Below are 26542 nucleotides of genomic sequence, written 5' to 3'. Positions count from 1 at the left end.
TGTGTGTGTGTGTGTGTGTGTGTGTGTGTGAGCTCAGTACTGCTCACGAGGACAATCTGGGCTAACCCAATATTGATACAGCAGTTAATTTAAAGGAGTAGTTTGCCTGTGCCAGGTACTAAATGCTTCACATGCATTAACCCAACCAACTGTCCCACAGCCTTATTAAGGAGGAGTTGCTATTATACCCATTTCACTGAAGACATAACTGAGGCTTAGAGTAGTCACACCGCTTCCTGAAATTCACAGCTCCCAGTGGCAGAGCTGGGACTGGAGCCCCGGGAGTCTGGCGCCAGGCCCACCCTCTCAGCCGCTACACTGCCTGCCTCACGGTGACTTCTGGTGACGGTGACCTCCGGGGCAGCTGAGAAAGCTGAGACTCAGACACAGGACCTCCTCACGATGGCCCAGCAGCCAGAGGCGATGCTGAGGCCTGAACACAGCCCGTGGGGCTCCAGTCCAGAGCTCGCTCCTCGCCAGGCTGGGGCGGGGGCCTGTCTCTGCTGAGTCCCCGGAAGGCAGGGGGGTCAGGGCCTATGGGAACGGCCCTGGGTGGCAGTACAGTCACAGGTCCCTGGGACCCCAGGACCACAAATCATGGATTGATGGCAGGCAGGGCAGTCACTTTTGCGTCACCAGATGCAAGGTGCGGCTGTGACTGGCGTGGGAATGTTTTCCTTGCGGGAGTGAGGGCAGCGGGTGGCAGGTCCCAGGGAAGCCCCGTGTCCCACAGGGAAAGACCCCACACTGGAGGCTTCCACAGACGCCATCCTCGGATGGCAGCCCGTATCCTGAAATTCCAGTTTTGCTCTTCAATTCATTTGCCCACGCGCCCATCCATCCATCCATCCATTCACAAATATCCAGCGAATGACTTGTGTGTGCCTGGGATTCTGCCAGGTGACGAACCCCATGTGGCCCTGCCCTCACTGAGCCAACAGCCCAGAGTATAGACATCACCAGGAAACACATTTCTAGCTACAGTCCAATAGATCTTAAGTGCAACGGAGAGCGCGTTCCCAGCACAGCACCAGCCCGCAGGCAGGCAACCATCAGGACAAAACACACACAGGGCAACGCACTGGTGGCTGAGAAGGGGTGGCACTAGGTCCTGGCTAGTGGTACCACCTCAACTTTCCCTTTGGGGGCTGAGAATCACCTCAGCCCCTGCCTGTCCATGCTTCTGGTCTGCCTCACTCTACCCATACATCAATGGCGTGGATGAGAAGATGCTTCTAAATAGCTCAGCCAGTTGACATTCTCATCCAATAGATGGTCTTTGAAGATGTGCATTCTCAGGATCTCGGGATTAACTGCCTTTGCTACAAATTCTTGGAAATGAGCTCTTGTCTGAGGCCAAATGAGCATTTCTTCTGCCTTGTGTCGTATGACTGGGGGGGTCTCTGCCCTTCCCTGGGCTTATGCCAGTTTTGTCCCTGCTTTCAGAATCACTGCCCGGGGACCTATGCATGTCCCATTCTATCCATGACCAGATTTAAGGCCATTGAAGGAATTACCTTAGTTAATGCCCGATTGATTTGTATTCCTATTTTACATATAGGTAAACTGAGGCTTGGAGGGGTTAAATAACTTTACAAAGGTCATAGTATTAGTTCCCATTCTCACTGTATCCACCGTGGGGCTAAGGGCTAAATCTTGGATCCATGAGCAAGCCTGGGGAGGCCATATGGGACATGGGCAGACGGCTGCTGGAAGTTGGATGGAATTTTAAGAAGGCATTTAAGCACCCTGATCATGAAGCAGGTGGCATTGTGGAAGGACCTCAAAGCATCCCTCCCATCCCTCGCATTCCATCCTTCCCAAAGGGCTGGAATCGAGGGACTCTCAGACCGTCACCACCTGGCAGCTAGACAAGCAGAGAACTAAGACACGAGCAGCAAGAGGGCCAAAGTCAGAGCCTTCCATCAGGAAGGCTCTGGGCCCACTGGGTGGCCACGTGATGCAAGGGCCTCAGAATCCCACAGCCTTCCCTGGCGCAGACCCTGTCTGGCTGTGTGTCACCTCACCCATCCCTCAGCTGCTCCAGGCCTCTGGGTGCCTCTCTCTAATCGTGTGGCAATCACCCAGTCTCCACTAATATATTGGAGGTGCGCTGAGCTTAGGGGAAATTCTACTGAGTGCTACATTTGAAGCACTCATGAGCCAAGCATTCATAAGGTAATTATTCTACTAGCCCAGTGGTCGGCAAACTGCGGCTCGCGAGGCACCTGCGGCTCTTTGGCCCCTTGAGTGTGGCTCTTCCACAAAATACCAACTTCTGCTCATGGGCCACAAAGTTTCAATTGCACTGTATGTGCACGCCCGCACGTGGTATTTTGTGGAAGAGCCACACTCAAGGAGCCAAAGAGCCACATGTGGCTCTTGAGCCGCAGTTTGCCGACCATTGTACTAGATCAGGGGTCCTCAAACTATGGCCCGCAGGCCACATGCAAATACAAATATTGTATTTGTCCCGTTTTGTTTTTTTACTTCAAAATAAGATATGTGCAGTGTGCATAGGAATTTGTTCATAGTTTTTTTTTAAACTATAGTCCGGCCCTCCAACGGTCTGAGGGACAGTGAACTGGCCCCCTGTTTAAAAAGTTTGAGGACCCCTGTACTAGATCATTATTAACATCATTACTGATTTGCCCAGTCGCCTCTTGTAATCTCTGGTGGTCTAGCTAGTTCTTTCCACATGGCCCAAGCCTCCCACACCACGTCCTGCTTATGCATCTGATCTTCTCATGTCTGCATTTTCAGGGCTCTGGAGTCTAAAGATGTGGGGCTTGAGTTTGGGCTCCAGCACTCACCGGAGTTGGGTGACTCACCTCGCCTCCAGCTTTATTTATTGTAAAATGGGCCGAATCTCTGTTCCTAGGCTGAGTTGTGTGAGGTGCAAATGAGCTGAGCTTTGCAAACTACAGGCTGTGGGTATGTGACAGATCAATGTTGCTCAGATGTTTCATGTTTTTGTTTGTTTGTTTGTTTTTAATGTTCTTAGGTTCATCCCAAACCCTCTGATTTTATGAGAAGAAAAAATGCCACATATACTCTCAGGATCCCTGGAGCCTGTAGGCTACTGAGTAATCATTACCACCCCCCCCAGATCCAACTTGCAAACAGAAAGACCCATAAACATTCAAACTTCCTACAATACCACCCTTCCAGGATCCTCTCTCCTCCTGAGCAGGACTGTGTGTGTGCTTAATTACAGTGAGTAACTGTTTGCTCTGCAGAACTGTTTATACCCAAAGCTATGAAAGATGTAATAAAAAGAAAAATCTACGCTTTTAAATACCTCAAAAGCTGATTGTCCCTTCCCTTTTTTCTGATGCCTCCCCGGGGCCAGCCTCCCATCCATGTCCCCGGAGGCCTGTCAGCATACAGTCTCCCAGGCAGGACACGCCCCTGCCACCATTAACGGGAGCTGCTTCTCCGCCCAAGAAAACCGCCTTAGGCAGAACCAATCGCCCGCCCCTGGAGCCCCGACCAGGGAGAGAGTGGGCATCCAGCCAGCAGAGACCTGCAGAGGACAAGGTGTGACAGGGCCCTTACCCATGTAGGGCCCTAGAAGTCACAGTGTGAGAACAGCAGGAAATGGAGGGGCATCAGGGATCCCCTGTGCACAGTTGGGGAAACTGAGGTCCATGGAATAAAAAGACTTCCTAAGGCCACCAATGGCAATGGTGTGAGATCAGGGGATGGGACAAGGCTGCTATGAGCCACCTCCAGTAGTTTAGCCTTTCAAAGACGTACAGCGCTGTCCCATGGAAGGGATCGAGGGGGAACAAGCTGTTGCTGGAGGTCTGTGACCAAGACTGGCTGGACCTGTTCCCAAGGTCATGTGGAGGGGGTTCCCACACCATGTAGAGAGGGCTGGAAGGTTCTTTCCAACTCCAGGGGCTCTCTGAGCCTTTGGCAGCTGAACGGAGGTGCAGGTTGGGAGGAGGGACTGGGTGCCAAGGAGGTGGCAGGAAGAGAGGTCGGGGAGCTGGAGCCTCTGAAGGTCTTCACAGCATCTCAGTCCCCGATTCCGCCCGCCCCAAACCCTTTACTAACAGGTCAGAAGGGCACCTACCAGGATGTCCAGGCAGGCGGCCTTCAGCAGGGTGATCTGGTCTGCGATGGTCAAGCTGGTGAAGCCTGGCAGGCGTTTAGCAAACTCCACGATCTTGATAATGCACTTGGTGGCCAGTTCGCTGAATTTGTCCCAGAGGCCCAGGTCCAGCCGGACTCGATGGTCAGCACTGGAATTCTAAGAGGGAGAGAAGACACCACAGTTGCTGGGGAGCCCTGTGGAAGGCAGGAAACTCAGCACATTTCCTGATAATGCGCCTGCATGTCAGTGTTGGCCAGGGAGCGTCCTGGTGGTTTGGCTGAGTTTTCAGTTTAGATTTACCTTCTAAAAATGCTCAAAATCTTATTCCTTACCACTGGATCACCAAATGATAGGTGAGGTGGATTTCTCTTTGTGCAACTATCCTATATAATAAAAGTCTAATATGCTAAGTGTCTGGTCGTCTGTTCAACCAATCAAAGCGTAATATGCTAATGATATGCTAAGGCCACTCAACCATTTGCAATGACGTGCACTGACCACCAGGGGGAATACAGTCGACCAGTCGCTATGATGGGCACTGATCACCAGGGGGCAGACTCTCTGACTGGTAGGTTAGCTTGTTGCTGGGGTCCAGCCGATTGGGACTGAGCAAGATAGGTCGGACATGCCCTAGAGCCCTCCTGCAGTTCCTCCCTGACTGGCCAACCTCCCACATCCCTCCCCAGCCCCAATTGTGCACTGGTGGGGATCCCTTGGCCTGGCCTGCACCCTCTTGTAATCCAGGACCCCTCAGGGGATGTCTGAGAGTGGGTTTCAGCCTGATCCTGCAGGCCAGGCTGAGGGATCCCACTGGTGCACAAATTTGTGCACCAGGCCTCTAGATCCAGTAATAAATGACAGAATAATGGAATAAGGAGCCACCATGTTAGAACTCTGATTAATGACTGGCTCTAGGCACTGACCATCAGTGGTTGCTATTATCTTGAAAAGAGGCAGCCTACCATATGGGTGTCCTCATGGAAACACGTACCACCGCCTATGAAACGTCAACCCAGAATCACAGCACGCGTCTAGCTCTAACTACAGGAAAGCCAGGAGACAGAGGAGCGTGCTGAACTACACCATGCAGGATGTGACTCTCAATACCCAAGAGGCAGAGACCTCAAAAACCCAAAGGATTGCTTTCTTCAACAGATACATTGCAAGGGGAATAAAGAAATGGAAAGGGAAACCTATAGATTAACAGCAGCTCCACCCAGATGCTCATTAACTGATGAATGGATAAGCTGTGACACACCAGGCAGCAGAGGGCTAGTCAGCAATGACGACAACAGAAGCATATGTCTGACTGCATACGTTTGCCAAACTCATAAGACTATACCTTTAAAAAAAGATAAAATTTGCATTGTTCATTTGACTTGACTTTGAGGTTGACATTTCATCATTTATAACCTGATAGATTATAAAGAAAAAAGGGAATGAACATCTCTTAGTGTTATATTTGTAAGTTGGACTTCTGAAAAATTTCTCTCTACACATACAAAATTATTTACACCATTTTGCAGAAGAAGAAAAACTGCCCTACATCCTTAATTAGTAGTCTATGCTTGGGGTTTTCAATATATGCTGCTATGCTCGCATGATGTCTATATATATATATATATATATATCTACACTAATAAAAGAGAAACATGCAAATTGGCGTCACTCCACTATGCCCACCAGCCAATCAGAGTGACTATGCAAATTAACCCAACAAAGATGGTGGTTAATTTGCATACACAGGGGGAGCAAAGACTGAAGGCTCTGGCCAGAGTGAAGACTGAAGAGGCTTGGCTTCTCCGCTGCGGGTGGACCAAAGGCCTGGGTCCCAGTTGCTGAAGGAAAACTGGTTCCGGCAGCCAGGGGAAGGAAGGCCTATTGCACGAATCTTTGGGCAACGGGTTTCTAGTATATATATATATGTTCAAAGGCTGTTAAATCGTGTTGTTTACCCATATCTTCAGAAAAAAATCACTTCTGTCGTGGTAAACAACCTGCTTCCCTATTTATAATGGTCTGGCCCTCTAGCAACTTCAGCTAGAGGGCCAGACCTATAATTTGTAGGCAAATTATAGCTAATTTGCCTACAAACGTCAGGTGGTCATAATAATCTGGCCACTCAGTGTATTTCAGTAACGGTATATAATAATTTCTACTCGTCCATAGATACTGGTATTTCTTGTACTGAATATAATGAGGAAAAAAAAAATTTCAAGATTTGGAAAAAGTAAAACATTGCTGGTAAAGAATTAAATATGTAATTAAACAGATTTTATTTTCAGCCCCCCATAGCCCCAAACAGAAAAACCAGGACCCTCCACCCCTGCACTGAAGATGATCATCCCCTCTACCATCTTCCCCATCCTGCTCGATGTTTATAGCACTGATCTCCTAACACACCCTGCCAGGCACTCATTATACAGGGCTTTTTGTCTCATTTTTTAAAGATATATTTTTATTGGTTTCAGAGAGAAAGGGAAAGAGAGAGGGAGAGGGAGAGGGAGAAACATCAAGGAGAGAGAATCATTGATCGGCTGCCTCCTGCACGCCCCCTACTGGGGATCCAGTCTGTAACCCAGGCATGTGCCATGACCGGAATTGAATCGTGACCTCCTGGTTCATAAGTTGATGCCCAACCACTGAGCCACACCTGCCAGGCTTGTCTCATTTTTCATTGCTGTATGGTGCCTACAACAGTGCCTGGCACATGGCACTTAAAGAAATATGTGCTGAGTGAACCAATGAGTGAAGTTCCCATAAGTCCGTGCTTATTTAAAATGGCTCAGGACAGCTAAGGTTTTGAGGCTGAGGCTCTCCTAGGCTGGGGCCTGGGCCCCTCCCAAGGCCTCCGTTGCCTCTGAAGGTGGGTCTGAGCCATCCAAGAAAAGGCAAGGCTCCCAGGCCTGGCTGGGGCCTGACAGATATCAGTTAAGGGTACCATGCACCCCCACCCATATCCTTCCTTCCTCCCCTCAATGGAAATCAGCTCACGGAGCCAGTAAAGCTAGCTCCTGTCTGGAATGCTGGCGAGCAAAGCCAGAAAGAAACGTTGGCAGCAGGGATGCCATCCATGCCCTGGGAAGCTGGTGGCCAGCGTCGCCTTCTGCACTGTTCTTTGCGGAAAGCAGGCATGCGCCCTCCAGATTTATTGTCCTCCCTCCTCGAGGACCTTGGCGGAATACAGTGCACTCGGGGGAACATCAGATCAAGATGTGCGCCATTCGGGCTGTAATTAAATTTAATAGGCAGTTTATCCGGTTCGGGGGAAGACGCGATGGAGAGGGGCGGAGAGGCGCGCCTACTGCGGGAATCATTTCACAATGGAGTATCCATCTGGAAAAAAAGACATCGCCCCGGCCCAGCGAGTGTGAACGAAATCTTCATCAGCATCGGATGAGGTCACTTCATCACGCCCGGGCCTGAGAGGGAGCAGCCTGTGGCACCTTCTATTAAAAAGAATGCACAGCCGTCTCCGCGGCATGTAAATCTCACTCACGATTATGCAAACTGAAGGGAAGAGGCAGTTAATAAAACACAAAATAACCTGGTGTTTTATTAGACGGCGCGCTGGATTCATGGGCACGAGGTGGAAAATGGCTTATATATTATCTCCCAGCCGCGGCGAATGGACAGCGCGGCCTGGGCTGGCTGGGGATGGAGGCGGCTCTGGGGGGCGCGGAGGACGTGTGGGTTTTCTGCAGCTTTTCTGAAACCCGGCTGGGGGTGGGCACGTGGCTCTGAAAGAGGACAAGGTGTTCACAGCAGGATCACACGGAGGAGCCCTGCTCATTTTGCATATTTCTGTGCCAGAAACTATACAAAGCATCCTGACACCTCTTTCTCATTCAACTGTCCCAGGAACCCCAGGAGGTAGGTACTATTTCAACCCCATTATAGAGATAAGGAAGCTGAGGCTCCATGATGCTCCACGGTCATGAACCTGCTAAGTAGCACAGGCAAGGTTTGAACCTGGGTCTAAGAGGCCCCAAAGCCTAAATGAGGTAGTGGCTGGGGTTTGTCCCGAGGAGGCAGAGTTACATATCCCCAGAGCCGGGAGGTGTCCTCTGGTTCACACCCTCCTTCCATTTTGGAGAGCTCAATACAATAGCCACACCCCACTCCCCACCTTTCTACACCGAATCCCCTCCCGCCCCTTGTGTTTGGAACGGCCACTGGTTAGAAATCTTCCCAAGGAGATTAGCTCTGAGGCGCCCTCTGCTGGGCCTGGGCCCAGAAGGTGGTGAACATATGTTTCTGCCTCCCCTACCCATTCCTGCTGCCTCCGGGGGCCTGACCCATGGTCGCAAACCTACCCAAATGAGGGAAGAAAAAGGAAGTACTCTCTCCAAGACCTGTAGGTGGGCAGCTAGCTGCCTTTTCAGTTCCTCTCTGCCTACTTATTCCCAAGGCATCCCACAGAGATGCCAGGCTGGTGAAGGTGGCAGGGAGTTTCCTGGCAGTGGGAGCCACCGCCCATGTAAAAAAAGCTCTCACTAAAAAAAAAAAAAAAATGCTCGCTCGAAACTTGCAGAGAATGTGTTATGGCTGCTGCTATTTATTTATACCCCCAGCTACTTCCAGAAAGGATTTGAAGGCTTACGATAAAAACAGAGCTAGGTCTGTGTGCCGAGAGTAGGACTCGTGAGACATCCGGAGGAGGAACAGTATCAGGGCAGCCTTGCTCCTGCAAACGTGCCACACGCACCTGGAGGGAGGTTGGCTGCCCTGTGCTGGGGAGCAGCCTCTGGAGATGAAACTTGGCGCTTCCCCTTTCCCTGCTGGACGAGAGGTGCAGGAAGTCCCTGCGAAGTCCTTAGAACAATGGGCACCAGCTGGGGACTGTCTTGTCCCCAAAGTAGGGTGAATGGGAAGGGGCGCTGGACGCCCTCAGGGAAGCCACCTGCCTTAGGCAGAAGCAGACCCCGAGACTGGGATTTGAATGCAAACAGCTTCTTTGGGAAGAGATCCCAGGAAGCCTGGAGGAGGAGTGGGAGGGGACAGGGAAGGGCAGGCAGCCTGTGAAGATCATCCCTGTGGGCACCTGGGAGCCACCTTGCTGGGGAACTGGAGAGAGGGTTTAGAGCAGTGGTTCCCAACCTTCCTAATGCCGCGACCATTTAATACAGTTCTTCATGTTGTGGTGACCCCCAATTTCATTGTTACAAATTGAACATAATGAAAGCACAGTGATTAATCACAAAACAATATGTAATTATATATGTGTTTTCCGATGGTCTTAGGCGACCCCTGTGAAAGGGTCAGTCAATCCCCAAAGTGGCCGCGACCCACAGGTTGAGAACCGCTGGTTTAGAGGCTACGCAGGAGGCGGGGCTGTTCCCCACCAGAGTCCTTTGGCCATTGGGTGGGCCTCTCCCAGGAGCATCTCCCAGGCACATGTGAGCCGAGCAGCTCTGGCAGCCAGAGGCGGCCTGGGGGCAGGGGCACTGAGCGATGGGACCCACATCAGGGCCCTGACAGCATCTGCTGCATCCTCCCAGGAGGCAGGGCAGGCAGCCTCGCTGGCCTGGAAGCAGGTGGAGGCGGACCCACGGCATAATGAGAATCCATAGGCGAGGCTATTGATTTCAGAGGGAGGCCTGGGGCAAGGAAGGTGGCAGAGGCCCCTCACGAGGCTTTGGGGTGGGGAGGAGCTGTGCTAATAGAGGGAGGACTGTGCTGAAGGAGCACTATGGTCCCAGGTCCTGGGGGAAGCCAGGCCACACAGGGCTTGTGTTCCAGGAGGGTCGAATGCTGTGCTTTGTGTTTGCCCTGCCCTCCTCCAGACCAGAGTGGGTGCAATGGCACCTGGTTCCCAGGTGAGTCAGGGCCTGGGGGGCTGAGGAAGACACCTCCATCTGGGGACCCTGACACAGCAGCTCATGATCCCAGGGACGGTCCTATCATGTCTTTCTCCTTGTGACCTGCCTCAAAAGTTTCCACCTCCAGGAAGCCCTCCTGACTCCGACTGTTCTCTTTTGCTCCATCTTTTCTGGAGCTACATGTTGGATTTATTCCCAGATAACTGCCACCTCCTCCCAACCAGATGCCCAGTGGCTCCTGCTGCCCTCCTAATGTCTTCTGTGAATGGTGTAGCTGTTAAAAGGGCTGTTTTTGCATTCAGTCTGTTCATGTTCAAGCCCCACGTGTTGGCTAGGAGACATGGGGGAAAGTTACATAGCCCTTCTACACCTCAGTTTACTCATCTGCCATAAGGGGGCAACAGTACCCACCTCATAAGAGTCTCGTAAAGAGTAAGGGAATTCATATCTTTAGATTCCTTAGCATGGTCCCTGGCACATAGTAAGTGCTCAATAAATGTTAGCTGTAATAATAATGATGGTGATGATAATAAAGATGCCTGGTCACAAGCTGTCCATTTCTCTCCATTATTTACAGACAAAAATACAAATTCCTCAGTCGGCATTCCAGGCCCTGCAAGGTTTTTTTCTTCTCACTTCCCACTTACTCTCAACACCCCACCATTCCAGAGCACCTGTTCTCTCTCACTGGCTCCTTCTGGCCTCTCCCATGGCCCAGCCTCAGTCAGTTTCCCTAGATCTTATGACAGGATGCACTCACCTTGATGCTCAGCCCAGTACAGTGCCTGGAACATAGTTGGCAATCAATCGCTACTTCTAAAAGGAATAAATGATAAGCTCCATGGCCCTGGCTATTACGTATTTTACTTCTCTGCAGGGCCAACATGCACCTGGCATGAGACCAGGTCCCTTAAGGGTCAGTTCATACCCAGGAAGTGGATATGTGGTCGCATCCCTGCTGTGTAGATATTTCCAGATCCCATCACAGAAGCTTTGCATGAATTGCTTCTTTTCCTCTTCCTAATCCATTTCTATCATCCCCATTTTACAGATGGGAAAAGCGAGGTGGAGGGAAGTTAAGTAGCTTGGGCACAGTCACGTGGCTGATGGGTGGCTGAGCAGGGTTTAAACTGCATCCATCTGGTTCCAGCACTCTTGCTCTTGATACATGGCATTACCCTCCATCGCTTCTTGGTTGACGGGCCTGCTTCGTCTCCTGACGTAAAAGGAAAGCTCCCGTATGGTATCCAGCAAGTCCTGCTCTGGGTCTGCTTTGGGCTAGGACAGTGCTTGCCGGGAGCCGGTCCATCCTTGCTGTTTCAAAGGACCTGGCATATATGGCATACTGTTCTTAATATGTTTGCTCACCTTCTTGGCACTATGTGTTTTAACCAAGGTCTCTGAGAAAGGTTGTTTCCCCAGGTAGGGATTTTCCCCTGAAGTTAGGGAGGGAATAAAACCTCTTAACTAAGTGCCAGGCGGGTAATTAATCACTTTAACTACGAACAATCATGCTTAAGCTACATAATCTTTACTCCCTGGAATGGAGATAAGAAACGCCCTAACCTTTGGAATAGAGATTGATAGGATTGGAGTCAACTGGTATAAATACAGATGTAACAAGACAACAGGAGACAGAACCTACACACAGAACTTAGAAGACAGAACCTACACAGAACCTACAGACAGAAGAACTTCGCTGGAGAGAACATGGCAAAAGATCCTGGACTGAACCTGACTACAGAAATTGGCAAAAGAACCTGACTAGAACCTGGTGACTGAACCTGGCTGGAGAACCTGGACAGAACCTGGCTGGAGAACCTAGTGAGGGAACATGGCTACAGAACCTGGCTGGAGAACCTGGAGAACCTAGCAAGAGAACATGGACTCAGAACTTGGCTGGAGATCCTGAAGCAGAACCTCTCTGGAGATCCAGACCAGAACTTGGCTGGAGATCTTGGCTTGGCTGCTGATCAACTGAACACTGTCTCTGTGTCCTTCCTCCTTCGCTGACTCCATCTATGCCTTTGGGAACCCCTGGACCCGCTGGGGTTGGACCCCAGCAAGTGCTCCTCAAGCTCAGGGAGGGCTTGCCCACTGAGTCCAGCACCTCCCCTGGCCTGGCAGGTAGGTCAGTGCCTTCTCAGACTAAAGAGTAGAGCACCCCAGAGTCTCCTCCCTGACACCACGGGTCTGGGTATGCCCCAGAAGGTCGTCTGGGTCTTGCTACTCAAAGTAGGTTCAAGGCCGTGGCTTTGCAGAGTGTGGTCTGTACAGTAGCAGCACCAGCACCACCTGGGAGCTTGTTAGTTATGTCCCACCCCAGACCTGCCAATCAGGACCCACAGCTTAAGGAGCATGCCAGGTGCTCCCTAAGCACCCTGAGATTAGGTTCTTCCTCCGCTTCCTGAGCCAGTCTTGGGTTTGGCGAGGGGACCTGTTTAGTCGAATGCCAGCCCTCCAGCAGCTGGTGCCACCCAACCGCACAGCCTCATGCTCCCCCGAGAAGCTGCCCTGGCACGTTTTAGCAACAATTTCCACAGCAAACCTTCTGGGCCTGCTCCTGGCCCTCATTCCTGTTTGCTAGGTGAAACTGTGGCACCCACATCCAAATGCATGGCCGCGTGCACCCCAAGAATTGCTTCACAACCCCACACTCACTGTTCCTTTCTCTACCTGGCAATGCCATTTCATCTTATGTCGTGGCTTTTCATACTAGCACACCAGTCACTAGCAACCAGCAAGTGCTGATATAGCTGCATTTAAAAATATATATATTTTTTATTGATTTCAGAGAGGAAGGGAGAGGGAGAGAGAGATAGAAACATCAATGATGAGAGAGAACCATCAATTGGCTGCCTCCTGCATGCCCCACACTGGGGATGGAGCCTGCAACCGGGGCATGTGCTCTTGACCGGAAACAAACCTGGGACCCTTCAGTCCACAGGCCGACGCTCTATCCACTGAGCCAAACCGGCTAGATTTATACTTGCATTTTTTAAAAAGTATGTTTACTAGCATCTAGGCCAGTGGTTCTCAACCTTCTGGCCCTTTAAATACAGTTCCTCATGTTGTGACCCAACCATAAAATTATTTTCGTTGCTACTTCATAACTGTAATGTTGCTACTGTTATGAATCATAATGTAAATATCTGATATGCGGGATGGTCTTAGGTGACCCCTGTGAAAGGGTCCTTCGAGCGCCAAAGGGGTCGCGACCCACAGGTTGAGAACCGCTGATCTAGGCAAACAATATAAGCCACTTAAAGAAGCCAGAACAACATTCTAATTATATTTATCCATTCACCCACTGGGCTAATATTCATTGAGTGCCACACACTAGGAATATACATCAGGGAACATAATACGTACAAAATACACTTTAAAAAATTAAAGTACCTCATGATGTCTCTACCAGCTCATCCCAGACCAGGAAACATACGCCTCCTACCTTTGCTCCCATTCCTCTCCCTCCCTCTTCTCTTTATTTCTAACCTCAGTGAAAGCCATGCCCAGCAGAACACTGGGAACAAAGGGGGACCACCCACCCACCTCCCTACCTGGGGAAGGGCCACACCTATTTTGTGCTTTTCCAGGCCTTGGTTTACAGGTTACACACAAGCCAGATCCTAGCCCAGGGGAGGCCCCCAATAATCTTGGGGGATCTTATACGTGGATGGGTGTTTTTAAAAGACTGCTCCCTTACCCCCCTCTGGGTCCCCACTGGGCTCGGCACAGGTGTCCGTCATGACCCAAGGAACACCTACCTCACTCGTCTCCTTCACCAGACCCGAGTCCCTGCCAGCAGCAAGCTCACCTTCCCCGCTCATGTCCCAGTGCCTCCCGCAGGGCCTGGCGTAGAGCAAGTGCTCAATTCGAGTTTCTCGGGTGGATGCATGCACGTGTGACTGAATGATCAGAGGGAACACCGGCCTCATAGAGAGCACCCAAGGCCAACTCCAGGAAGGAGGAAGGTGGCCCTGCACAGCCCCAGGGCTGACAGGCACGTCCTGGGCCGAGTTTGGGTGGAGGTCCCTTCCAAGCCCCGGGCAGAGCCTGTGTGTGTGTGTGTGTGTGTGTGTGTGTGTGTGTACACACGTGTGCACAGGGGCCTGTGCCCATCCTCCCAGCAGCCCGGGAGCGGGAAGCGTCTCTCACCGTGGTGTACTTGCCCAGCTGGCAGAGCGAGGGGAAGGTTTCCTGGTGCGCTTTCCGGATCTTCTCGGTGAGATCGTCCAGCTCTGCTGTCATTTCATAGCTCTCCGTGCATTCCTGCTTCGTCGGCTCCTTCTTTTTCTTGTTCCTGTCATTCCTGACAGCTGGAAACGAGAGACAAGGCACATCAGGGGTCACTAGCGGCTGGGCCCGCACTGCCTGAGCTGGGAGGGTCCGTCTCCCCACTCCTTAGATACTCAGAACAGAAACAGTGGGAACAGGTGCTGCCAACACATCTCCCAAGGAAAGAGGCTCGGGGCTGGGAGGCCGGCAGAGCACGGGGCTTGTCTTTCTGAGCGTGCACATGCGGTCCTGAAGGAGAGCGTGGCTCGCCCAGAGCCCGAGGGTCCATTGGTGTGGAGAGAACTGGCTACGTGGACTGGGCCTCACAGAGAGCACGCTCCCAAGCATGTTCCCCAAGTCCAGGGTGAGGGCCCAGAGGCATCACAGAGGAACCTGCCTGGGAGACTTGTCCCCAAACAACACCGGGGTGGGGGTGGGGGGTGGGGGGGGGCATCATACGCGGTGATTCCAAACTAAGCTTTTTGGTTTGACACTGCTTTTCAGTTTTCTGAGTTCACTGACTGGCACTTGTGGAGAATTCCTCTTGCAGGTAATGGAATTCCTCTTATGGTTTTTGTCCCTTCATGCTTTTCTGCTTCCTAAATTTTCTGTGTCAACCGTATGTCTCATTATTTATAAAGTTATTTAAACAACAATAATCTATGCATTTTGAACTCTCAGCCTGGAAAACCATTCATTCATTTCTTCATTCACTTACTCACTCACTCATTCACTTATTCACCCACAGCCGCTGCACACCTTGCCTGGCCCCTGGCCCCTCAGCAGGTGTGTCTTGGGCCCCGCAGGCCCCACTGAGCTCAGCTCCAGGCAGAGCCGGCACCCAGGACCCCAGGGCAGTGGAAGCCGGGGCCTCCTCTCCCAGCATAGGCCTCTGGGGTGACTTCAAATCCGAGTGTAACTCAAAGCTCTGGCCTCTGGCCTGGATCTCCCGGGGAAGGAAACTGAAACCCAGGGAGACCAACAGGTAAAACTAGCCCATGTGCCCCCTCTGGGAGTCCGCACTCCCTGGGGACCCAGGGTGGCCAGGCTGGACACCCCCTGGCTGTGTGTGCCACCACCATGACCCGGGAATCTGTGCTGCAGACCGACCCAGGGCACAGGCGATGGCCTACGAGGATTTGCCCTGCACTGCCTCCTGGGAGCAGTTCCCTGGGTCTACACCAGGAGGATCCAAGGCCCTGCTTGGAGCTGGAGCTGAAGGCAGCATAAAGGAAGGCATGGGAGAGGAGAAACGGGAAAGGGAAGCGATGGGAATGGGGAGGGAGGGAGAGAGGGAGGGAGCGAGGAAAAAAGGGGAGGAAAAAAAAGGGACTGAAAAATAGCAGTGTGTGTATAAGCCACTCACACCTGACCAGAAGGCAGGAGGGCTGGGAAAAAACCCCACATTTCTTTTATTTATTTATTTATTTATTTATTTATTCACATTTCTTGACTATCTTGAATATAACAGCTGTCTACAATATCTCACTTAACCCCCTTATCAGGTAGGTGACTTCAAACCCATTTTACAGAGAAAGAGACTGAGCCTCAGAGAAGATAATGTGCCCAAATTGATGCAGCTGATCAGTTCTTTCTTCACGTGGACACTTATTCCTAAAGGAGTGGATGCCTGAGAAGAAAAAGCCTCCCAAGTTGCCTGTCTTCCCCTGGGACTCTGAGAGGACACTGCTCTTTGGCTCAGAACATTTCTGGTCTAGAAAGTGGCGAAAGGCAGTGTGAGGCACCCAGCCTCAGGTGCAGTCTTTTCCACGTGCCCGGACTGTTCCCAGCAGGTTGGGAACACAGGGTGAGGAGAGCGTGGTTGACAGCAGGGAGAATACAAAGAACACACACAGTTAGCAAAAGGGAGACAGCGAGGAGGAAGGGGGAGGCGTGTGGTAGCGGCGATGCCCCTGGGTCTCTCTCCAGGGATGGAGTCTGGGTTGGTGAGCGGGGGCCTGAAGGCTTGTGCGTGAGCACAGGGCGGTGGGTGCAGGTAATTGGACCCTCTCCCTTCCCGGGTCCTGCCAATGACCCTTTTTCTTTAGCTGACACCAGAGTCACATCAGAACAGCTGTGAGGAAGAGAGTTTAGCAGCACCTCAAAAAGTGAAGTCTGGAGTTACCATGTGACCTAGCAACTCCACGTTTACATACATACCCAAGAAAACAGAAAATATATGTCCATGCAAAACTGGTACACAAACGTTCATGGCAGCATTACTAGTATTCATGACAGCCTACAGGTCCCTCGGCTGATGAATGGATAAAAAGAAGGTGGTATATTCACACAATGGAATATTATTCAGCCATAAAAAGGAACGAAATACTGACACATGCTACAACATGGAGGAACCTTGAAAACATGCTCAATGAAGGAAGCCAGGCACAAAAGGCCACACGCTGGTTGATTCTATTGATATGAGATGCTCAGAATAAGCAGATTCATAGACAGAAAGCAGACCAGGGGTCGCCCAAGGCTGGGGTGGAGGGCGGATGGGGAGTGACTGCTAAGGGGTATGGGATTTCTTTTTGGGGAGATGAAATGTTCTAGAGTTGGAGAGTCCTAACAGTTGTACAACCTTGTGGATATAACTACAGGCCATGGAATGCATGTTACACTATGTGAATTATACCTTAAAACAAGAACAACCCAGAGCCCTGAGGGAGGTCCCAAGTCACTGGACACCAGGAACTGCTCTGAATCGGAAGCAAACACAGCAACCATCTAACACAGCATCACAGTAATGCCACTTACTGACTACTTAGCAAGGCCGGCCATTGCCTTAAGCAATGAAGAATTCCAGCTCACTGAATTCCACAGTGAGCCAGGTGAGGAGCACACTGCAGTCCCATTTCTACACTCTAGGAACTGGAGGCCCAAGATCATCCTGTTTGCAAGTAATCAAGTCAGGATTTCAGTGGAATGTACAGAGAAGCAGAGAGAGGAACCACACACCCTAAATTATCCATCACCCAACCCCCAGGCAGGACTGGGGCCTGCGTCCGCATTCCTAAGCCTTCTGTTTCCCACGGCGCCCTGGACAACTCAGATAAGCAAACCCAGATCTAGGGGGGAGAGGGGGTTACCTGGGAGGGAGGGTGACACTCTGAGTGGCCACCACTAAGCTTCTACACCAAGCCAGAAGGTGAGGGTGAGGCCAGGGGGAAGGGGACCTCAGTGAGCTGCAGCAGGTCGCCCAGTGGGGGCACTGGGTTGGGCTGTGCAGTAACAATGTCCACTATTTGCAAAATAACAGCTGCAAAGCCAAAGCTCCCACTTCTGTGATTTGGGGCCCAAATGGGGAGAACTCTTAGCCGCTGACCAGTGGCCAGGGGACCCGTGTGTAGTAGCCCCCTGCTCCCTTCCGGGCTGCGCCTGCTCTCCCGAAGCAAAATGCCTCGCCACGTCCCCCCATCCCTGTGGCTAAAGGACTCCCAGACTCTTGGAAACTGCCCCGCAACTGCAAAATGCAGTGACACCTCTGGTGATTACTCCCCCATTATGCAAAGGTTCCTAAGTTAATGGACAAATGTTCTGGGCACGTGGCCTCAGCAGCTGCTTTGCTCAATGGCTTCAGACGGCTGTGGAATGCAGGCATGGTATCTGGGCCAGGCGTGGGGACGGCTGCCAAGAACCGCAGAATCTGGGCGATGGTGCACTGCCTGGAACACCACGCAGGATGCGGGCCTGAGCACGGTGCTCTGTCCAGCTTCTCGGGACGCCTGGTCAGCAGGTGCTGGGATGAGGCAGGAGCTCACCTCCTGCGTAGGGCGCCAATGCAAGGCAGGGATGACCCAGGTGATGTGGGGGGCAGGGATCTGGATCTGGTACACACACCAGCTCCACTGCTTTCCGTCACAGAGGAGTCCAAGCCCCTCTTTCCTTGGATGGCAGCACCCTCCCAGACACCTACGCGGTGGGAAAGAGTGAGGCTGCCATAAAGGCGAGTGGAGGCCAGTCACATAGGCCAGTCATATAGGAAGAGGGAGGTGAGGCCCTTCCACGTGGACATGGGTGGAGCCGAACACAGAGGACTTGTGGGCATTGTCGTGGGGTCCGTGCTGTGCGTGGCAAGGATGCTTTTGAAGAAGCCATCTGATAACACCAAATGAGCAGGAGGACTCATTCTTTCCTTCACTGTTCTGTCCATCCATCCATTCATTCAACAAATATGTTTTGAGCCTCTCCTAGGTGCCACCTGCTGTGGGGATAAAATGGTGAGCCACACAGATGGTTGCTCCTGCCATGGAGCTCGCTTATGGTGGGAGACAGACATTAATCATATAGTAATAATGATGGTAATAATACTAAGCATAATATTGGCGTCACTATTGTTATATAAACTGTGACTCATACTGGAGTATTATTATAATACTGAAAATGTTCACTACAACTGTCATAGCAGCTATGGTGCACTTGTTGAACCCTGTGTTCATATTAAGTTATTCAATCCTCACAAACCTGACAGGGAAATATCATTATTACACCCATTTAACAGAAGAGAAAACTGAGGCACAGAAGGGAAAGTACCCTGCCCAAGGCCATGCATCCTGTAAGTGATAGAGCCTGGATTTGAACTCAGAAAACCTGGCTCCATGGCCTTCACTCTTAACCACTGTGCTCTGCCTGATCTGTCACACACATACATGATTCCACAGCATGGCAAGCGCTATGAAGGATGCTGCAGGAGCTCTGCGTGTGTATTACAGGTATGTGTACGTGTGTGTGTATGTGTGTCTGTGTGTGTAGGGGATGGAGAGATGGTCCGGGTTCAGGGAGCTGATGCTGGGGCAAGGGGAGGGCGAATTGACAGGAAGGATGGAATGGTGGATGGGGGGCCTGTGCTGTGAAGCTGATGCTCACCCAAAGGCCGCCTGCGATGTTGGATGGCTGCTCTTCTCTCACTCCGATTGCAACTGGCTGGCATGGGCATCAATATCCCTGTGACAAACCTGAGAGTTTGACAAACTGCTTTCAGGTGCAGTGTATCCCAGGGAGGGCTTGGGAGGCAGAGGAGGGGCACACACTGTCACCATCATAATGTGGGCGGGGCTATTACTAGTCCACACTCCTCATCTGTGGGCACCTGGAAGGCCAGGGCTGTGTTTTACTAGCATCTGTGTCCCCAGGGTTTAAAACAGCATCAGATCCCCAATGGGGCTCAAAATGAGTTTTGTGAAGGACAAGATGAGCAGGTGACTAATGTGGGATTCTGTCAGCCGTCGGGGCCTCTGAGGGGAAACACAGAGCTCCCCTGAGCCTCTTTTTCTCAGACATGAGAGGTCTCGTCATCCCTCTGGACCTGCAGGGACTCACTGCCCACTCTCTCCCTACAGCAGGAGCCGGGAGGCTGATAAAGCAGGTGGGGCATCCAAAGGGTCTCGCCTGTGATTTACACACTTGGAAGAAGCCAGCCGATGTCGGCAAAGCGCTTCTTGGATGAAAGGTGCTCCATAAAATATCAAGTATTCTCCTCGTGAGGGCTAAGAGCTACAAATCAGACTCGGTGGCATAAAAGGAACGTATTTATGATCCACTATCATATTGCAAATGAAATGAACGCAATAAAAGTGTCACTTATACAAATACCTCTGATGTACAGATCTCGACCTAGGAACATGAAAACAGACACCCCAGCACTTTTACTTCAATGTCTCATCATGGAAATAAATGAAGTCATGGTCATTTTAATGTGCGCACTTGTGCGTGTACCTGGAATATTGATTTCCGTGCACACACTAAAAACGCAAGGCAGGAAACATGCAAAAGATGTGGATTTCACTTGGATTCAGGAAGAGATAAAAAAACAAACAAACAAAAAAAACGCTTTACTGAAATTTCTTCACAGCAAAAAAAAAAAAAAAAAAAAAAAAGCAAAATACAATCGACAGTGCTGTTGTCCATAAAGTTTTCTATATTCAGTCTAGCAAAGGAAGCATAATGGTCTGTTTAGTCTTGCTTGAATATCAAACTCTGGGATCTGTTTGTCTTGTCTCTTCGCCTCCTTGCTAACTGCAGGAATCACGGGCCACAGTTGGGGATTAGAGCTATCTGGCTGCCATGCGTGGGAGAGGGCCTGTCACGAATATACAGATACACTTAAAAGAAAAACACAAAAATATCTTAATCCGAGTTTAAAAATCATTTTCTAGATGAACTACCCAGGGATCTGAAGCCAGGTGGACCTATGATGGACAGAGACATACTTTCCCATCATTTTAGGATTTGGGGGTTGGTCCTCAAGCACTTAACATAGCTGTTCCCACGGTAAAGTTGGGCCAAGTCGGGTGAGTTAATACTCCAAGATCAGCGTCTCCTTGAAGGTGGAGACTGTCTCTCCTAATAGAGAACTTGCCATGAAAACACTAGTAGAAATTTGAACAAATACACAGAGAAAGGAGGTTGGTAAACGAGGTTAGAGCTACATTTTCTCTGCCACTAACGAGACACACGCGTTTGGGCAGGGTTGCCTGAGTGTCTGTGAAATGAATACAGTCCTGTGATTGGACTTGACTTCAGGGTTTGTGAAAGGGAGGTTAGAACAGCATCCTCGGAGGACTGCTCCCGACCTGCAGCATGGCCACACACGGGCAAGGACTTCAGGAGGCCGCGTGATGGCCCACACCGGTGGCGAGTGTGAGGGAGGCCTAGCATTCTCAGTGCCAGTGGCCACGCAGGGTGCATAGCTAGAATTTTTACAGCATGTTAAAGATGCAGGTCTTGGGGGAAATAGTCTGGACGTGGCATTCTGAGACTTTAACAAGGATCTACCAGCCCGGCTCAGCTTTTAAAGTTCTTCAAAGCACTTGTAGAAAATGCCTGAAATATCAGAATGTGCAAGTGCCACATAATTCTTTCTAGTGGAAGTAGCATATTATGCTAATAAGACTTTCAAAACTATTTTCCTAATTTAAAAAATTTATTGATTTGAGAGAGAAGGAAAGGAAAAGGGGGGGGGGAGAGAGAGAAAGAGAGAGAGAGAGAGAGAGAGAGAGAGAGAGAGAGAGAATAGAGAGAAAGAGATGTTGTTTCACTTATGTATGCATTCATTGGCTGCTTCTTGTATGTGCCCTGATAGGAAATTGAATCACAACCTTGGCATATTGGCACAATGCTCTAATCCAGCGGTTGCCAACCGGTGGTCTGTGGACCACTGGTGGTCCGTGAGGTCCGAAAGGTTGGCGACTGCTGTTCTTACCCACTGAGCTAACCAGCCGGGGCCTCAAAACAATTTTCAGCACACTTTCCTCTTACTGGTTGCTTTTAGAAGTCAAGATTTTACCTCCTCTCAAGTGGACAGTGTCCCCCTGGTCCTATAATTCTAATATTTTTTTTTCCTCCTCTGTCTGGGCTGGTATAGGCAGCCCTGCTGTGGCTGTGTTTGTCTGGGGGCAGGCCCAGTGTGGTGGCTGTCCTTGCAAGAGAAGAGATTTGGAGTTAAGAGGCTCTGCTATAAGTGACAAATCCTTTTCTTTGGATAAGAGTCTTGTATAAACTGTCGGAAATACCCTAAGTTCAACTCCAGAGATGAGGGAAAATAAAACACTCCTGTGTGATGTATCCGAGCAGGAGGTTGGCAACGAGAAGCTGAGGAATGGCACAGTGTCTCTGAGATGCCATGTTCATAATCGGCAGGATTACTTGACACAGACCCTCTGGAAGCAGTGGGCCATCAACGCTGGCTTTTCCTAAATCCTGTCCTCAGGGGGTGGATATGTCCTTGGCTTTGTGTTTGTGGCACAGCTATCCAACATGATGAGGGCCGTGATGAAGGTCTTTCTTGACGGCATAAAACAGAATGCCAACAATGGAAGCGAAAGACACTGAGGCTGGCCCTCGGCTTTCTCAGGAGCAGACCCGCACATCTTCTGCATGATCAGTGTGGCTTGTTTATAAAAGCTCCCAGTTTAGAAGAAGAGAGTTCAGTAACCCCTTCCATAAGCCATGTGCAAGGGCAGGAAATTCTGTGTTATATCAAGCTGAAGTTCTCCCTGCCGAAGCTCAACCTGCCCTCAAGTATCTGAAAGACTGCATTATGGGTCAATTTAACTTCGCTGTAAAAGTACAGGCAGTGCCATATTCAGCAATTGATAGTCTTAAAATGAGAACACACATATCTAGTAGAGCGATTTTCAACCGGTGTGCCACAGAATTTTTAAAGCATGCAATACCTGACTATTCAGTCAGGGGCACTGACCTCTTTCTCTTAAATTGTCGGATAAAACAATGACAACAGCAAACACAACACTAGCCCATCTGGTGTGAATGAATCAAAATTATACCTATTTTTTTTTTGTCAGATAAGCAAAAAATATATTTTTTGGTGTGCCGCAGAACTTTAGTAAATTAGTTTATGTGTGCCATGAGATAAAAAAAGGTTGGAAATCACTGGGCTAGGGTAAAAGAATTGAGCAGAGAACGCAGGCACATCCCTCCATACTTCTTTCATGAAGTCGGCATGGGTAGCCTTTCAGAAACAGTATCTGATTGGAGTCGGTATGTGTGTGGTGGGTGGGAAATGACAAAAACAAACTTCCCAGCAGCAGGCTGCTCCAGATAAACCAGTATCCTACTCTGTGCAATACCCATACTTCACAACAAGTTACAGGCTTTCAACTACTTAATAACAATCTCTATCATGATGAGTTCTAATGGCCAACTTGTTCCATGCCTCCTCTCCTCTAACCCCAATTAATTTTCAGAAAATGAACTGCAGTTCTCCTTGACATTCTTCTATTTTTCCTCTTAACATTTTTTTTAAAAATAGAAATGAGGTCCTGCTCTTAGCTTGGAGAAATTTCTGAGAAGCAACGTATGTGATTCCCCATGGGGAGGACACCCCTTGGCCAACTGTGCCAAACCAGAGGGACAGGAGGGGAGTGCCAGTAAGTGGGGACTGTACTTGCATGGTGGCCCTAATCCTCTTGGTCTTCCTAGATACAGCTTTCTGCATTGTGACTCTTCCCATCAATAGGTGGACGCGCTTTCACACTCCTTCTACCTGGATGGCCTATGGCCCACTTTTACAGCTAGAATGCAGTGGTAGTAATGTTGTACCATTTCCAAGCCTAGAACTTAAGAGATACTGTGTTCTTCTGTTAATCCCCCTTGGAACCTTAACACTAGTGTGAACAACCCTGAGCTAGCCTACTGCAGAATGAGAGACGATGTGGAGGACAGCCCAGTTAGCCAAGCCAAGACCATCCTCAATCAACCTAGAGCTACCCTCTCCCTGAACCTGGGAGAGTAGTCAGGCAAGATCAGCAGAGTTGACAACCCAATCTGCAGCTAACCAGAGCCACATGAGATAGCCCAGTAAACCCAGCTGATCCATGGTTTTCTGAACAATAAAAAATGCATATTGTTTCAAAACACTGAACTTTGGGATGATTTGTTATATAGCAGTAGCTATATAACAATCTGTGTAAAGAATAGGTTTATACAACACTGGGCTATGCCTACATACTCCTTTACCTCATGGCTTATTTGAATCAATGGTTGCCTTTTTTTCAGTGATTAAGGCAAGAAAGAAAACAATGGGTCATTCCTTCAACTCAAGGTTCAAGATCCTGGTCACATCTGTTACAAAACAGATTATGGACATGTACCCCATAGATCGTAAATAACATGAAAGGTACAGTGGACATGTAGGAAGGGCACTAGGGTAAAATCCCAAAGGTCTGCATTTTAGTCCATCATTTACTGCCATGGAAACTCAGGAGAGGCTCTTAATGTCCCTGAATCTCAGTGTCCTTATCTGAAAAATGGGGACAATACTTTTCTTCCCCTAGCATACACAAGATTCTTACATACATTTAGATAAATACATAATCGCAATATAGTGTAATGTGTACTAAGACAGTGGAAGTCCTACACCCATTTGTTTATTCACCAAACATTTATTGAGTCCTATAGCTACTAAAGACATTGACACTCTGATGAATATTAAAGAAACAAGAATGGCATTCAAAAGACTCACATTCTAGTCACCTACACAAATACCGATCATGCAGTGAACAAGATACCAGAAAGGAGATATTCACTCACTAATTTAAGCTACAGAAATAAAAGAATCTAACGAGTATGTTATGAGATAGTATAGACCAGCCGTGGGCAAACTACGGCCCACGGGCCGGATCCGGCCCATTTGAAATGAATAAAACATAAAAAAAAAAGACCGTACCCTTTTATGTAATGATATTTACTTTGAATTTATATTAGTTCACACAAACACTCCATCCATGCTTTTGTTCCGGCCCTCCGGTCCAGTTTAAGAACCCACTGTGGCCCTCGAGTCAAAAAGTTTGCCCGCCCCTGGTATAGACCCACAGACAAGGGAGCTGAGAGTCCAGTCTGTTGGAGTCATAAAAAAAATGACAGGAGAGAGGAATCTTGAGCTGAATGCCCTTTAGGACTGTGCTAGGTTTCATTCACTTAGGTGCCCTCAGAGCATAATACAGTATCTTTTCCATAAAGGATGTTCAACAAATACCTCTGAAATGAATGGGGCTTGGAGGTCTGGGAAACATCTTGGATCAAGAGAACATTATGTGCAAAGGTCTAATGATCGGAAGCAATATAGGTATACGAGGGAAGTTAGCTTTGCAATGACCTTTAAATGACCACCCATTGGGGAGGCAGAAAGAGGTGGAAAGAACATTCTGGATGGGGGGATATGAGGAAATGCTTTCAGGAATTATTACATCAAGTTTATAGGACAGTACGGTGGCCGGTGTGACTAGAAAAAAGACAAGGGATTGTGGGGAGAAAAGATTAGATTGGTATAATGAGGAGAGAAAGAAGAAGGGATGTTAGGGGGGCACCACAGTGAAAAATCTATTAGACTTGATAATGAATATGGGGAATGAAAAGGAAGAATTGGAGGTAGCGATATGATTTTAACACTGGTACTGGGGCTGATGGGATCACAACAGAGAAGAAAATTGGGGAAGCTGGTGGGAAATAGGAAAACCAGTTTGGGGCAGAAAAATGAGCTTGCCTTAAGGGAAGGGAGTCAGAAATCCAGGCAGCGATTTCAGAGATTGTTAGGGCGATGGCACCATGGATTTGGTGAGAGAACAGGTCTGAGTTAGATTATGTAAAAGTCAAAACCTTGGAGATGACTGTTGAAGTCATGAGAGGCAGTGAACCATCTAAGGTGAGAAAGAGGGAAGAAAAAGAGAGGATCAGAAACCGATCCTTTGGAGTTGCCAGTGGTTGGTAGAGAAGAGAAGAGAATACAGTGATGGAAGCAGATGAGTGGTGGGCAGGAACGCTGGGATAATAAAAAATCACAGAAACCAGTAAAAATGGAATTGGAAAGAGCAGCAGTAACCTGGCCAAGAGTCCCATGTAGCCGAGAGTCAGAAAGAATGAAGAGGGGTAAAAGTTCATCAGTTTTGGCCATGGAGAACGTGGTGAGTTTCACGAGAACATTAATAGCAGAGTGATGAGAATGGAAGCCATGCTGGGGGCTGGGAGGGTTAAGAGGAGGCCAGAGAAAGCCCTTCAAAAGTCAACCTGGGAAATACACTTGAGTCCAGGCCCTTGAAAACTTGTTTTTCTGTAATCAAACCTGTAAGAGGTCAGTGAGACCTCCCATGTTTACAAACACAAAAGGCTGTATGAGTTTCCCGGGGAATCTGACCTTGTTCACTTGGAGAGGCTCACTGGAAGGTCAACATGGGGCTGTGAGAGCGTGGAAGATGCGCTGGCTTAGGAATTGGCTAACCAAAGCTGAAAGATGGGAGGGCTCTGCAGGCAGAAGACAGAGCGAGACTGACGGTATGCGCGCAAGCAACAGGGCAGCTTTGAGCCTCCCCAAAGAAAAGGGCCAGGGCTCCCAATTCGGAGTTGATGCTGAACCACAGCTCACCTGATCTTTTGAACCTTGCCAAGGAGACTGGGGTTTTAGACTCATCTGGGGAGGCAGTGGCAGTGACATGATCAGAGCTGCCTTTGAGAAGGGTCACTGCTCATGGTGAAGCAACGGTTGGAGGGGTGGAGAGATCACTGAGGTGGTTGCTGGAAGTCTCAAGTAAGAGAGGGATGTCTGAGCCAGGGAGGGACAGTGGAGAAGGGACAGGGGTGCCCGGAAGTGGGGAGGGTCAAGGGGGAGAAGATGTTTTCTGGCTTGGACAATGGTCAGGGAACGTAGGAGGAGAAGGATGAATGAAAGCTCAGGTGCTATGTGGCATCCAAATGGTGGTGTCCAGTGTGTGATAAGCAGTTGGCTATTAGGGTACCAGGCTCAGGAGAGTGACTGGCTGGAGACTCAGGGAAAATCCACTTGTAATGGGAAAGGGACCCATGGAGAGTGATGGTAAACCCCTTAGTG

At 49.6% G+C, this 26542-nt stretch overlaps 1 protein-coding gene across 2 annotated transcripts in view; it reads right to left on the bottom strand.

The window, feature by feature from the left end:
• The window catches only part of RARB (retinoic acid receptor beta), a 637926-nt gene that overhangs the window by 8807 nt on the left and 602577 nt on the right, over positions 1–26542 (bottom strand). For both annotated transcript variants that reach the window (XM_036332777.1, XM_036332778.1), the window contains 2 exons: positions 14083–14243; positions 4082–4258 (listed from right to left, as the gene is read on the bottom strand). In XM_036332777.1, the coding sequence (XP_036188670.1) occupies positions 4082–4258; positions 14083–14243 (338 nt within the window). The remainder of the gene's footprint in view (positions 1–4081; positions 4259–14082; positions 14244–26542) is intronic.

This window comes from Myotis myotis, unplaced genomic scaffold, assembly GCF_014108235.1.
Source record: "Myotis myotis isolate mMyoMyo1 unplaced genomic scaffold, mMyoMyo1.p scaffold_m19_p_13, whole genome shotgun sequence".
Lineage (NCBI taxonomy): Eukaryota > Metazoa > Chordata > Mammalia > Chiroptera > Vespertilionidae > Myotis > Myotis myotis.
This window is presented reverse-complemented; position numbering and strand designations above follow the sequence as displayed.